The 14,605-nt window shown below is 52.5% G+C and overlaps 1 protein-coding gene across 1 annotated transcript in view; it reads left to right on the plus strand.

The window, feature by feature from the left end:
- The first annotated feature begins 1,311 nt into the window (after window positions 1-1,311).
- RIN3 (Ras and Rab interactor 3) overlaps window positions 1,312-14,605 on the plus strand; it is a 76,219-nt gene continuing 62,925 nt past the window's right edge. The window contains 3 exon segments of the mRNA XM_006100536.2: window positions 1,312-1,331; window positions 1,588-1,789; window positions 11,526-11,643. Coding sequence (XP_006100598.1) covers window positions 1,312-1,331; window positions 1,588-1,789; window positions 11,526-11,643 — 340 coding nt within the window.

Below are 14,605 nucleotides of genomic sequence, written 5' to 3' on the forward strand. Positions count from 1 at the left end.
GGGTGGGGGGGAGTGCTCCGGGCAGGGTCCAAGATCTCGTAAACTGGACCTCTGCTTTGGTTTTGCTGTTTCTTAAGCCCGAGGCTCTCCTCTGCCCCCCTCCCTGGCCTGTCCCGTCCTGCTGGTGGGGGCAGGGATGCTGACTGGGAGGGGGCACAGGAGACACTTCTGGAAATGTCTGTATCAGCGCATCCAACAGGTAGAACACAAGCCTCGTAGGTAGTTGTAGATCTTCTAGTAGCCACATGTAAAAAGACATCAGTGGAATTAATTTTACTAATGTTTTATTTAACCCAGTATATCTAAACGATTATCATTTCAGAGTGTAATCAATGTAAGTTATTATTAATGAGCTATTTACAGTCTTTTTTTCATACCAATAGTGTTCAAAACCCTGTGTGCAGGTCTCAGCTCAGACCACCCACTTTTCTTTTTTTAATAACTGTGTACACTCAATATTAGTTTGTATGAGTTTCAGGTGTACAGCATCGTGGTTAGACAATCATGTACTTTACAAAGTGTCCACCCCAATATTTTCAGCACCCACCTGGCACCATGCATAGTTATTACAGTATCATTGACTGTGTTCCCTATGCTGTACTTCATGTCCCTGTGACTATTTTGAAACTACCAATCTGTACTCTCAATCCCTTCACCTTTTCACCCAGTGCCCTAAATTCCCGGGCCCCAAACCACCCTTTTTAAAAAATATATTTTTGTATTGATTTCAAAGAGGAAGGGAGAGGGAGAGAGAGATAGAAACATCAATGATGAGAAAGAATCGTTGATTGGCTGCCTCCTGCACACCCCACACTGGGAATTAAGCTTGCAGCCCGGGCATGTCCCCTGACCGGGAATCGAACCATGACCCCCTGGTTCATAGGTTGACGCACAACCACTGAGCCACACGGGCCGAGCTTGACCACCCATTTTTCAGAGCTCAGTTCCCACATGTAGCTACAGTATCGGACAGCACAGTTTTCTGCCTTGATCTGGGTTGTAGCCGACAGGCATAGACACTGTAAGAATTTGTCTAACTGTATGCTAGAGACTGGTGCATTTCACTGTGTGTAAGCTACATGTTCACTAAAAAGGTTCTTAAAATCCTGTTCAGAGTTCTGCTCAAATGCACCCTCTGGCTCATCCCTCCCCCAGGCCTCTGAACCCACCCTGGACTGGGATTAGCTACTTCCCTCACACTGTGTTTCTGTGAGGTTCACTCCAGTGTTGTCCTACCGCTGGTTGTTTCTATCTATGTTTAACCCATCCAATATAATAAAAGCCTAATATGCAAATCGACTGACGGGCGGAATGACCTTCCTGAACGACCAGTGGGCGGGGGCGGGGCCTTGGGGCCGCGAGGCAGCCAGGGCTGCGAAGGCCTACCCTTGCACGAATTTCGTGCATCGGGCCTCTAGTTTTGTTATAAGCACCGAAAGGTGAAGAGTTCATTCATTTTTAACACCCTCGGGGGCCACTGGCTTCCTAGGTGCTAAATAAGTCAGCAGGTTGCATTGAGCCCCCACTGGTTCTAAACCCCTCCCCGTGGGGCTGCAGAATCGGCTGACCGTTTGATTCTGTTTTCAGTCCTAGTCCAGAGGTTGATAAAAGAGAGGAAGAGGAGGAGGAAGATGGCATGGGGCCTTGTCCGCCGGTCACCCCGAAGAACTGCCTTGCTCCCCGGGGCATCAGCGTCCTGGAGAAACTCGTCAAAACGTGCCCGGTGTGGCTGCAGCTGGGCCTGGGCCGGGCCGAGGCGGCCAGGATCCTGCACCGGGAGGCGGCCGGGGTGAGTCGGGGGTCTCTTCATCTCGTGGTCAGTGGGGCAGGTACAGCTACAGGGAGCTGCGCATTAGCTTTCCTTGCTTATGTTTATTAGCTTCCCAACCAGGGTGACTTTTCCAGAGCTCAGGAGTGAGTGGGGCCTGGTGGGAGGGCTGGTTTCTGCTTGGAGAGCAGGTGTCCCCGCTGGAGCGCAGGGCAGGTGTGGATGGGTGGGCCCTCTGATTTGGGCACCGGAGGCAGGACTGACACTTCGAGAACTGAGCCAGGTGTCTGGGGACTAGAGAGAAACAGAAGCGGACAGACCTGAGAAATCGTTTTACACCCCTTATTTACACATGAAAATAGGGGCTGTGCGATGGGGCCACAAGATTTCTTTGGAATCAGGCTCTGTGAGTTGGGCAAAGGCTCACATTCGCTGAGTCTCACTTTCCCCCTTTGAAATGGAGCCGCGAATAGCACTTTCCTCCCCGTAGGGTAAGCCCCACACGGGGAGAGGGGCCGGTGGGCAGGAAGGGTGAGTCAGCGCTCACCCAATGCCACCCCCACCCACCCCACGCAGTTTCTCTTACGTGCCCCTTCCCTTCTAAAAAAAGAAGGTACAGTTAATTTGTTCAATTATAAAAGGGATATGCGTGTTCATTGCAAAAAAAATAAAACTGGACAAAAGTGATAAAATAAGAAGTATCTTATAAAGTTCTTTGCCACCAGTTTTTTTTTTCAACTAACCCAATTCCTACAAGTCTTTTTGCTTGTATTTTTTTTAACGACGTGAAATTCAGTTAACATAAAAGTAGCCATTTCCAAATGCACAATTTAACACATTCACAATGTTGTGTGGCCACTACCTCTATCTAGTTCCAAAACATTGCGTCACCCCGAGATGAACCCCGTAGCCCTTAAGCAGCCAGTCACCCCCCAGTCCTCCCTCCCCAGGCCCCGGCAATCCCCAGCCTGCTCCCAGAAGTCACTTTTCTAGAAGTGCATGTGTTGCTCTCCAGCCCTTTTCCATGGAGAGTCCCACTTCTATGACAGCTCCTGTTCCCTAAGTACTTCCTGTTCCAGGCAGTCGTCTAAGTTCTTCCCGTGAATCAGCACAGTTTATCCTCGCAGCGGCCCTCTGGGGCAGGAAGGACTATTCTGCCCATTTAACAGAGGAGGTAACTGAGATACAAAGTTGAGTGACTTCCCCCAGGTGACACAGGGAGTGAGGCCCACGCTGGAACTTGAACCCCGGCCATCTGGGTGCTCCTGTGCTGCATAGTACACACACGTTTTATGTGACGCAGACGGAATCGTATCTTTCAGCCATTGGGCACTTTTGCGGTCCTCACCTTCTGTGTAGCCTACGGTGCTGCACTGTGTCCGGGGGCTAGACCACGCTCATTAGTTCATGGGCTGCGTTGGTCAGTGGACTCCTTCTCACTTTGGACGAGATAAAATCCATCGGGTTGGCAATGGTACCTGGAAATAGGAATTACTGCCACATATGGGGCTTCCAGCAAAGTCCCAGAGTTGGAGCAGATGCGCTTTCTGTTCCCTGCTCTGCCCTTCCACCCCACTCTGCCCCAGGAGCTGCCGTATTTTCCAGGAGAAGCAAAGCCCTAAGCTCATGTTCTGCATAAAAGATTGGCCAACTTTACCCAACGTTGCTCTTTGCCTGATCTTATTCATCCTCACAGAGTTGTCTCTGGTATCAGTGTCCCCATCCCCAGGGGGAAATGAAGGCACAGAGACTTGGGCTCACTGGCCTGAGCTCACACAGCTAGAGGAGCAGAGCCTGCAGGGGATGGCCTTCAGGGAGGCTGGGAAGACCCTTTGCTGCATAATGTCACCCCCACCGAACTGTCCAACACCCCCCCCAAGTGCAATGCCTTCAGTGTTTTTTGTGTGTGTTTTTTTAAATATATTTTATTGATTTTTCACAGAGAGGAAGGGAGAGGGACAGAGAGCCAGAAACATCGATGAGAAACATTGATCAGCTGCCTCCTGCACACCCCCCACCGGGGATGTGCCCATAACCAAGGTACATGCCCTTGACCGGAATCGAACCCGGGACCCTTCAGTCTGCAGGCCGACGCTCTATCCACTGAGCCAAACTGGTCAGGGCGCCTTCAGTGTTTTTAAAGATGCAGATACTGTGTGGGTGGTCCTTAGGCTGTGAGCACTCATAGGGTCTTCTAAGACCACCTGGACCCACCCCTCCTGGCACCAATGAGCGACAGTGCTTCATCCAGTCTGGAGCCAGTGGTCAGGAGAGTGGAGATCCAGGCCCTTTTTGCCCAAATATCTATGTGACCTTGACCATGTCCACCCCTTTCACCACTCCCCTTCTCCCCTCCCTGCAGCCTGCTTCTCTCTGATAAGGTGGGAACATATTGGCCCGATTTTTATTTTTGTGTGTGTGTATGGAGAAACAAGGCAATCAGAAAGCCACCTTTATTCATCCTACACCCAAATGGTATTTTTGTGTGTTTGTTTTATTTTTAGAAGTGTTAGATTTATAGAGAAGTTGCAAAGAGAGTACAGAGGGTTCCCTTATAGATCCCTGACCGGGTTTCTCTTGTTGACGTCTAACATTATTAGGGCACATTGGTCACAGTGAATGAACCAAGACTGACACACCCGTGTCAACAAAAGCCCACAGTTTATTCAGATCCCCTTAGCTTTTGCCTAATGTCCTTGTTCTGCGCCAGGATCCCTTCCAGGGCACCATGTCCTCGCCGTGTCTCCTTGTCATCATGTCGCATGGCTGTGACAGTTTCTCAGACTTTGCTTTTGACGACCTTGACGGTGTTGAGGAGCACTGGTCGGACATTTTGTAGAACACCCCTCAGCTGCGAGTCGTCCGGTGGTTAGACTGGGGTCATTCTCATCACATCATCTCAAGGGCACATAGTAGCAACATGATTCGTCACTGTTGATGTTGGCCTTGGTCACCCGGCTAAGACCATTATTTGTCACTTCCTCCACTGTAAGGTTGCTCCTCTCCTCCTTCCATACTGTCCTCTTCAGAAGGAAGTCACTGTGCACAGCCCACACGTAGGAAAAAGTCACACTCCACCTCTTCGATTAGCCACATAAATTATTTGCAATTCTTCTGCATAAGACATGTGTCTCTTCTTCCCCGTTTACTTATTTATTCAGTCATTGACTTATACCAATATGGACTCTGGATATTTATTTTATGCTGGGGTTACAATCCAATACTGCTTTATTTTGTTACTCAATTACTCCAGCATTGGCCACCAGGAGTCTCTCCGTTGGCTCCTGTGTCCCTTGGACTTGCCCCCTTGTGTGTGGGTTTTGTTTGTTTGCTCATTAGTTTTTTGGAGCCCTCCCTTACTTTCCGTCACTACCAGATGCCAGGCTTATCTTGTATTTTCTTGTGTGTTCTTGTTAATCCTCACCCAAGGATATTTTTCCATTGATTTGCTTTTTCTTTTCTTTCTTTTTTTTTTTTTTTTTTTTTTTTTTTTTAGAGAATGGAAGGGAGGGGGAAAGATAGAGAGAAACATCAGTGTGAGAGAGACACATTGATTGGTTGCCTCCCGCATGTGCCTGGACCAGGGCAGGGGATCGAGCCTGCAACCCAGGTATGTGCCCTTGACCAGAATTGAACCTGGGACCCTTTAGTCCTCAGGCCAATGTTCTATCCACTGAGCCAAACCAGCCAGGGCTCCTCCTGCAGAGGTCGTGCAGGAGGCAGCCGATCAATGATCCTCCCTCCTCAAATATGTTTCTATCCCTCTCTCTCCCTTTCTTTCTGAAATCAACAAAAATATATTTTTAAAAAACCACCACGTCTCAGCCTCAGCCTTAGAAATGCGGATTCTTTGGCTTGGAATGGGGCTCAGGCATCAGTGGGCTTTAAAAGCTCCCCAGGTGGTTCTGTTGTGCAGCCAGGATTGAGAAAGCCCACCCCATGCTATGATACAGCGTCCAGAGTGGGCTCCGGCCACTGGATCACCGGCCTCCACAGGCGCGGCAGCCCCTGCACCCGTGGCCTCGACAGGCGCGGCAGCCCCTGCACCCGTGGCCTTGGGAAGACTAGCCACTCCGTTCCGGCCCTGATGGGCCTGATTGGAAAATCTCCCCGAGCAACTGGAAAATAGTCCTAAAATAACAAAAGTGGAAACGCAGACAGCTCGGCATGGTCCAGGCCAAAGCGGCGAGTGAACACAAAACCACTTAGAGTCTCGAGTGTTGGGTCTTCATACGTTTGTGTGGAGAGGAGGGGCACAGTGGCTGCAGACTTCTCTCCCTAAGCATCCCTGTGCCAGCCGTTACTGAAATCAGCTGGTTCCTCCAACCCCCATCGGCAAAGGTAGACAGGGAGGGGCTTCCGGGACCCGCTGACCCTGCCTCTGGCACTGCAGTCATTTACCTGTGAGACTAAACTCATCTTTGCAAAAGCCTCTTTGGGTCCGAGAAGGACCCCAGGTCACTATGCTGGGACGGTACCTGGGGTGGGGAGTGTCCGACCCACGGGCCTTATCGCAAAGTCCTCGTAGAGGGAAGAGAGGAGTCTGAGGCTGCGTGTTTATCTACCCCATGGCTATGTCCCTACCTTCTGTTGCTTAACAAACTGCTCCAAAATTCAGTGACTTAAAACAGACACCTTTGGATTTGCTCACGATTCTGTGGGTCAGCAGTTTGGGCTGAGTTCTGCTGAGCGGTTCTTCTGCCGATCTCTCCCGGGGTCAGCGTGCAGCCACATCGTCTGGCAGTGTGACGAGCTGGCCGGCCTGAGATGACCTCACTCACATGTCCAGCGGTTGTGCCCGCTGTCGGCGGGGCCAGCAGACGCCAGCAGGCTCACGCAGGTGTCTTCACCTGGCTGTGGTCCGAAGGGTGAGCGTGGAAACTGACATGCCTCTGAGGCCTGGGCTCAGAACGCCACAGCGTCGCTCCTGCTGCGTTCTTTTGGTCCAAGCAAGGCCCAGGGCCACCCTGCCAGGTCTGGGGAAATAGACGTGCCCTCTGGATGAGAGAAGCTGCGAAGAATTTGTGGCCATTTTTAATCTGCCACTTCGTGAATGTTCCTTGAGTCCTTTTTCTAGCTCTTTGTTTGGATAAAGATACATCATCATATAAATAATTGTTTATCAAATGAGATGATGCATGTAAAAATGCCTATAAAAATCTTAGCATGTGGTTTAGTGCTCAGTGAATGCTAGCAGTTTATCTGAATAAGTATTATCATTTAAGTGCAGACTCTGTGCCAGGCATTTCACATACACGATCAGCACTCCTCACAGCAACCCTGAAAGACGGATATGATTACTGTCATGGGCAGATGCGGAAACTGAGGCCCAGAGAAGTAGAAGGGACTCACCCACAGACCCATAGCTAGTAAGTGGCAGGGCTGGGATTCTAGTCGCACTGCACCTCCCAACAGCTACCTGCAGGGGATAGAGAAAGAGAAGCAAGGGGGGCTGGGAGAATTTGCACACGGAACCCCCAAGGGTGTTGGAGGAAGAGCTCTGGGTGGCCCACCAGCACGTTTGCCCGCTCTGTGGGAAGCATCTCCTTAGAGGATAAGCAGTGGGCACTCGGTGAAGGTGGGGCCCGGGGGAGCTCACACAGGTGGTCTCCCTCCTCGCAGTGACCTTGGCTGCACTCCCCGGGTGTAAGCCCAGGAGACTCGCCGGAGCTTAGAATGCTTTGCAGGGGTCACTGCTCTGCCTTGTCTCCCGGTTTGCGGTTACTTCCCAGAAGCGGCCCTGTGACTAGCTGCGCAGCTAAACCTCCCTGAAGGGGGAAGGAGGAACAGGCTGTCTTATTCCAAAGGACAGTGGCCAGGGCAGACCATCGGCTGGGGTTCTGCCCACAGCAGGCACCTGTGAGGGCCCCTCCCCACCTGACCCCCTAACTCGTAGCCTCTTATACCCGCAACCCCCTCCCCCCAGTGCCTAACTTGGCTCTCAGAGGAGAACCCCAGGCCTTGGCCACGGCAGAGGAGGCGCTATGTGAGGCTGTAGCCATGCGGACAGAGGTGGGAGTTCGGGTTCAGAGCTGAGGGGCTTGTCAGAGACCAGCCTGGGGAGCTTTCCACCCTTCACACCACCCCCGAGGAAGTAGATAACCAGGTGATGGCAGAGATAAGCGAGATGCTCACGGTGACACCTGGGCCTGCATCCTGTGTCTGCACTTCCTGTCCACATGGCCTTGGGTTTCTTTGATCTGTCTGTGCCCCACATCTTCATCCATCAGAGGGAACAGTAACAGTACCAACGCCATAGGCCTGCGGTGAGAACTGGGTGATGCCCGGTGTAAGGTGCCTGGGCCGGAGCGCAGGCCTTAGCCGCTCTTTTAACTTGTGGCTCCATACCGTCGACTGGACCACTCTCTCCAGGAAACCCCTCCTTCTTCTTTGCACAATAAACACGTAAACACGTGTGGTTCTAGATGGAGCCTGGGACTGGGAGCCTGAAGGACAAAGCCCAGCAGCGGGGTGGGGGGTGGGGGCATCGGAAAACACATATATAATTACATAGTGTTTTTGTGATTAATCACTATGCTTTAATTATGTTCAATTTGTAACAATGAAAATACATCCTGCATAGCAGATATTTACATGACGATTCATAACAGTAGCAAAATTACAGTTATGAAGTAGCAACGAAAATAATTTTATGGTTGGGAGTCACCACAACATGAGGAACTGTATTAAAGGGTCGCGGCATTAGGAAGGTTGAGAACCACTGTTCTAGATGGAGCCTGGGACTGGGAGCCTGAAGGACAAAGCCCAGCAGCGGGGTGGGGGGTGGGGGGTGGGGGCGTCTGTGGAGACCCCCTTGTCCCGTGGGCCATGTTCCTGTGCCGTATCTCAGTTACTTCTTCCAACCCTGAGGGCTTTGACTTCCTTCCTTGCTTCTGTGGGTGGTCTTCGGTGTTAGTCACCCCATTTGCAGACCAGAACACTGAGGCTCAGGGAAGCCACGGAATTTCCCAGGCCCCCGGAACTCATAGCAGGCTGCTCCCCTGGCTGGTCGCTGACAAGCCCTCATGCAAGCCCCCAGGCCTCTCCTGGTGGATCTGGGCCCATCACCCTCCCTGCATACCAATGGGTCACCAACCAGGGGCTCCTCTGAGCTTCAGGGTCCAGAGGTCTATTGGGCGGGGGGGGGGGGGGTTCCAACCCCCTTTGAAACTCAGGGCCCACCAGGAGTCACCTGTTAGCTTAAACTCAGGTGCGGTAACGAGGGGCTATTTGTGGACAACAGAAGACACTCCTGTCCTATCACTCAGGAAATTCCAGGGGTTTTTGAAGCTTTGCCAGGAGAGGGGGACAAAGGCCAGATGTATTTTCATAAATCACCCCCACACTCACTCGTTCTCACACACACACCCTCTCCCGCTCCCTCGCTGGTTCCCACTTGGTCCTCTGAGGAAGTGGCAGCGTGACCTCTTTTCTCTGAAAGACCGCGTGCTGCTGGGGTCAGCTCAGAGCAAGCCAGGTGTGCTGGGAGCCCAGCGTCGTCCTGGCATCTGGAAGTGAGCCGCCTGCCTGCTGGGTCCCCTGGGGAGGGTCCCTCCAGGGTGGGCCCCTTTGCAGGCAGCATCCGGCCTGCTCCTCATTTCTGCCCCCGGAAGCCTCCCTCCCACCCTCCTCTGTCCGCTCCGAGTTCTCACGCCCTCTGCATGCTCCAGGAGAGGGGCTGGTAAACGCATTGCCAACCCCCGTTCAGTGACTAAGGGGTTCTTGGTGTCACTGCTCCCCAGGGGACGGGCACCCGCAGGGAGAGCACATCCTCCAGGCAAGGGCACCTCTGGGCTGGGCGGAGGGTAGTGCGGTGCTCGGGATCCAGAAGCTAAGGCCTGAGCTCACATCCAGGGCCAGCACTTACTCACCTGTGGCCTTGGGCATGATTAATTCTCCAGGTTTCCTTCCCTGTACAATGGGGATAATAATAGCACCCACCCCCATGGCGTAAGAGAATTAAGTGAGACCATGGAATCTAAGGAACTGGACTTAGGGCTTGGGGCGGACGAGGGAGGCAATATGAGTTAGCTGTTACTATCAATAGTAACGATCTATCATAATAAAAGCATAACATGCTAATTAGACCGGATGTCCTTCCGGAGGAAGCCGGGGCTGCGAGGGAAGCCTGGGTCCCAGGTGCCAGAGGGAAGCTGGTGCCAGCACCTGGGGGAAGGAAGACCTACTCTTGCATGAATTTTGTGCGCCGGGCCTCTAGTATTATTATAATGCTTCATTAACAGTTATAGCAACATTGTATGAATAACAAAGAAATATGATCATAATAATAGTAACAGTAACCATGGCAGAGAATTTGGAGCATCACCGGGGGCTGGTAGGACAGTGGGCCTCGGTGAGGAAAGGGGGGGAAGGGCCATCTCGGTGGTCCTCCAGAGCCCTCATGTGTGGGGCCACGTCTCAGAGCTGTCCTAGCCCCCTCCCCAAGGCCCCCCACCCAGCCTTCCCTCTGCAACTTTGGCAGGACTCCTGGTCTTCCCAGCTCTAGCCCGGTGTGTGGGGCCTGACAGAGGGAAGCTTAGGCCCGGGTGGGATGTGGAGGGAGGGATGGGGGCGGAATGGGGGCTCAGTGACAAGTCCTTTCTCAGGGAAGGAAGGAATGACCTTCCTTGGCCGAGGACACCCAGCCCCCCTCCTCGGGGGAGGCTGTGCCCCTGAAGGCTGGGGACATTCTAGCAGGTGTCAATCATTGCCTGGAAGGAGGGCTGAGCTCGGGTGGGGCCCGGCAGAGGCTAAAAAGGACATTTGAAACCACAGAGTTTGTGAATGAAGCAGGGACCCCTCCCCAGGATGGCTGTGGGAAGTGCAGCCCCTTCATTGAGCAGAAGCACCGGAGAAGCAGAAGGGGGGGTGGGGATGGGGGCGCTGTAAGCGCCAGCTCTGGTTTAGATTCTGGTGATGCTTGGTTACTAGAGAGAGACACATCCCCCAGCCTGAGAGGCAGCGTCTCATTCGACCCCAGCAAACCCCCAGGAGGAGAGAGGACAGGGCCCACCCGGTGCCCAGGCCCAGACGGGCAGGTACTCAGTCATCACAGCAGCCAGAGGAGAGGGGTCCCGTCAGGACCCGCGAGTGCCTCTGTTTCTTCATCTGTAAAATGGGGAGAACAACACAGCTCACGTCAGAGGGCTATTGACAGGAAGGAGCCAGTGAATGTATGCAAAGTATTGATAACAGTTCCTGTCGCAGAGACAGCTCTATGGTGATTATTAGCTATTTTTATTTCTCTGGGGAAAGTCGTGTGAATTGACCCATATCTGTGACCCCTTCCATCGGCCTCGCCAGAGTGTGACTTGTGGGGACCAGTTGAAATCCAACCTGACTCCCGAACGTTAGAACTTTTCTAAGTGTGGACCCTGGACCACCACCCGGGTCAGACTCAGCCGATTCCGGACACACACCCCCCCCAACCGAACCAGCCTCTCTGAGGTGGGACGTGGGACGCTGCAGGTTCCACACCCCTTGCCTAACTCTGTCTACAGCACAGAATTCTTTGGGAAACGTCGATTTAGTTGAACCCCGCTCTGTGGGCAAATGAGAAATTGAGACGCAGGAGCCAGGGGTCATGGGCTGGGTGACACGTGGCTCGTTGGCCAGAATCCCCCATTCTCCTGAGAGATGCTTGACTGTCCAGCCTGCCTCCTTGTTTCTGGAACATTCCAGATGACTTCCATCTCTCTGTTGTCCTTAGAACCTCCCCCCACACGTTGGATTCACGCAGCCCCCTTCTCTGTTGCAGACATTCCTGGTGCGCAGGGACAGCTGCTCGAAGCGCCTGGTGCTCTGTGTCCACTTCCCTTCCCTGAACGCGGGCTCGTCCGAGGTGCTCGAGTACACCGTCAAAGAAGAAAAATCGAGTGAGTACCGTCCTTCCGCTCTGGCCTCCGACCACAGCAGCAGATGCTGCAACCCTAACCACAGAGCCCCCCTGCACCCCCCCCCCCCGCAGGCCGGAGGGGTGTAGAGTTAGAATCGGGGGAAGCTCTCAGCGCTGACGGGATTGGCAGGTCAGTGTCAGTTTCCGCTCACTGTGTGGCTGCTTGCTGGCTGGCTTCCTGGATGCTGCTGTGGAGTTTCCTCCTGTCAGCTCAGGCCGGAGAGAGGCAAGACATGGAGCAGGGATGTCTGGGGCCCCGGGGCCTAGTGACAGCCCAGCACACACTCATGATCTCGGACAAGTCGCTGAACCTCTCTGGGCCTCTGTTTTCTCATCTGTCAAATGGGCACGGTATTCGCCTCCTGCCTGTGCCGCAGGGCCTTCATGAGGGCCAAGTGGGCAGGCGCTTTGAAAGACAAAACTCCTGTGTGCACAGGGCTGCCAGGGGCGGGCTTGCACCTCAGTGGGAAAAGGTTTTTGGACCCCCAATCCAGGGTGGGTTTGTTCCGAGACACAATGAGAGCGTTTGGGCTTCCCCCTCCTCTCATGGGCCACGCCCTGTATTAAGGGCCCAAAAGCCTGTTAGAAGAATCTGAAGAATATGCCAAGTACCAGCTTAGATCCTCTAATAACTGATCCAGGGTGTGTGGGCAGCTTTTTGCTCTTAGTTAGCAATAGTGACAACAGTTAAAGAAAATGAAATAGCCCTAGCCGGTTTGGCTCAGTGGATAAAGCATCGGCCTGCCGGCTGAAGGGTCACAGGTTCGATTCCGGCCAAGGGCACGTACCTCGGTTGCCAGCTCAATCCCTGGCCCCAATCAAGGCGCGTGCAGGATGCAGCCAATCAATGTGTCTCTCTCACATTGATGTTTCTCTCTTTCCGTCTCTCCCTCCCCCTCCACTCTCTCTAAAAATCAATGGGAAAATATCCTTGGGTGAGGATTAACCAAAAATAAATAATAATAATAAATAAAATATGTATTAAGTAGTATTATATGAGTATTATAGGTATATAATATACTTAAATAGTATATACTTAAGTAATTTATGTTTATATAACTAAGTATTATCTAAATATTTTAAAATATTTATTAAATATTGTGGAATGCTTGTTTCCTAAGAGGCACTTATGCCGGACACTGGGACTATGCCAAGATGAATAAGAGAGCCCTGGCTTCTAGGGTCTCCCAGTCTAATAGAGGGTGGGGCGTGGTGGGTGATAAAGACAGACACCCGCACCTGCTGTGCAGTGTGACAGGTGTGACTGCAAGGGGACCCCGGGCTGAGGGGCACAGAGGCCACAGATATCGAATGAATTCAAAGAGTCTGGAGGATTTGGCTAGAAATAAATGATAGAGATGCAGTCAACAGGCCAGGCAAAAACCCAGAAATGTTCCAAAGAAGAAAGAAACGCTGAGAATTCTTACAATATAAAGCACAATTCTTGAACATTATCGGCCCTGCATTCTTAGCCCTAGGACGGCTCCAGGGCCATTACCGGCTGTCAGGTGACCTGGAGGATGGGTGCCAGGAGGTCTGGTCATGTCCAGTGGTCAGGATGATGTCAGGTGGTCTGGCTGCGCGAGCCCTTGGGGAGACAATCGGAAGGTTATCTGGAGGTCTGGTATGTGTGCCGATGTATAGCCAGGCTTCGATGCAGGACGGGAAAGTTCAAAACGTTTACGTTCCAGGCTCGTTAGAACAAGAGTAGAATCGCTTCCTCATACCTCAGCCTGCTCGATTCTGGTAATTTAGCAGCTGGTCTGCAGTGACTGCGTTTATTTCTTCAGCCGGTTCCTCACAGACCGTGGTGGGAAGGATTTGGGAGGGTGCCAAGCAGGAGGGGGCCCAGGCTGGGTCCTGAGGGTGAGTGTATGAGACAAAGGCTAATTTTCTAGCTCGGGAGTCGGAGGAGACACTGAAGGCAGAGGTTGGTTCCTGCTCTTGCTGTCCGGGGTCCTTTCTATGGACTCACGAAGAATGGGTAAAACAGAACTCACTCGTTCGTGTGCTCAACAGATTGTTATTAAGCGACTACTCTGTGTCAGGCGCGGTCCTTCCACTGGGGACACAGCGGGAAACAACACCCAGTCCCTGCCTCTCAGAGCTTAGGTTGGGGTGGAGGGAGGAGACAACAAGGAAACCATATTGGGTGGCTGTCAATCAGATGGAGCCAGGCTACCCAGAACATGGAGGTGGAAGATCAGCCAGCTGCTGGGATAATGATAAAAAGGCGTAATGGCTTAAGCATTGAAGAGGCTAGTTTCCCGCTCATGTGCACGATTCCTGGTCTGCGGGTAAGGCTCAGGGATCCTGGCTGGTGGAGGCCCTGCCACCTTCAGCACAGCTTCCAGTTTCCCATGGTTGACTCCACCCAATAGGCTGGAAGGGGAAACCACCTGGAGGAGGCTTGTGGGCGGATTTACCCGGTCCTGGAAGTGTTACCTGTGCTTGTATTCCATTGGCTAGAACCAGTCATGTGACCGTACCTAACTGCAAGGGAGACTGGGAAATGTGGTCCAGACGTGTGTCCAGGCAGAAGCAGAGGGCCTGGATTTTGGTGAACTGCTAGAGTCTAAGGTTACAGAGTGTGTAAGGTTGTTAATTTATATAGCAAACCTTACTGACCCCCCATCCTGCAGTGTCCAGCAGGAAAGAAAGTGTAGGAATCTCAAAGAGGAAAGAAACAACGTCATAGTCTCCCCAGAGCAAATATCTAGCACCCTCTACCGACTGCAGGAGGGGTGAAGTTGTTTGGGGCACCTACTGCTCTCCAAGAACCCTTTCTCTGACGGTCTCAGCAGGTGCCTCTGCGGCTGCAGACACCCTGGGTGCTCTCTTGAGGTCATGGGAGAGGGACAGACATGAGTCTATCTGCTTGTGGACTTGTGTAGTCCTGCCTCTTGATGAGAGTAACCGGGCTTTGGGAACTGACCTAGACA

Source organism: Myotis lucifugus, unplaced genomic scaffold, assembly GCF_000147115.1.
Source record: "Myotis lucifugus unplaced genomic scaffold, Myoluc2.0 scaffold_316, whole genome shotgun sequence".
Taxonomy (NCBI): domain Eukaryota; kingdom Metazoa; phylum Chordata; class Mammalia; order Chiroptera; family Vespertilionidae; genus Myotis; species Myotis lucifugus.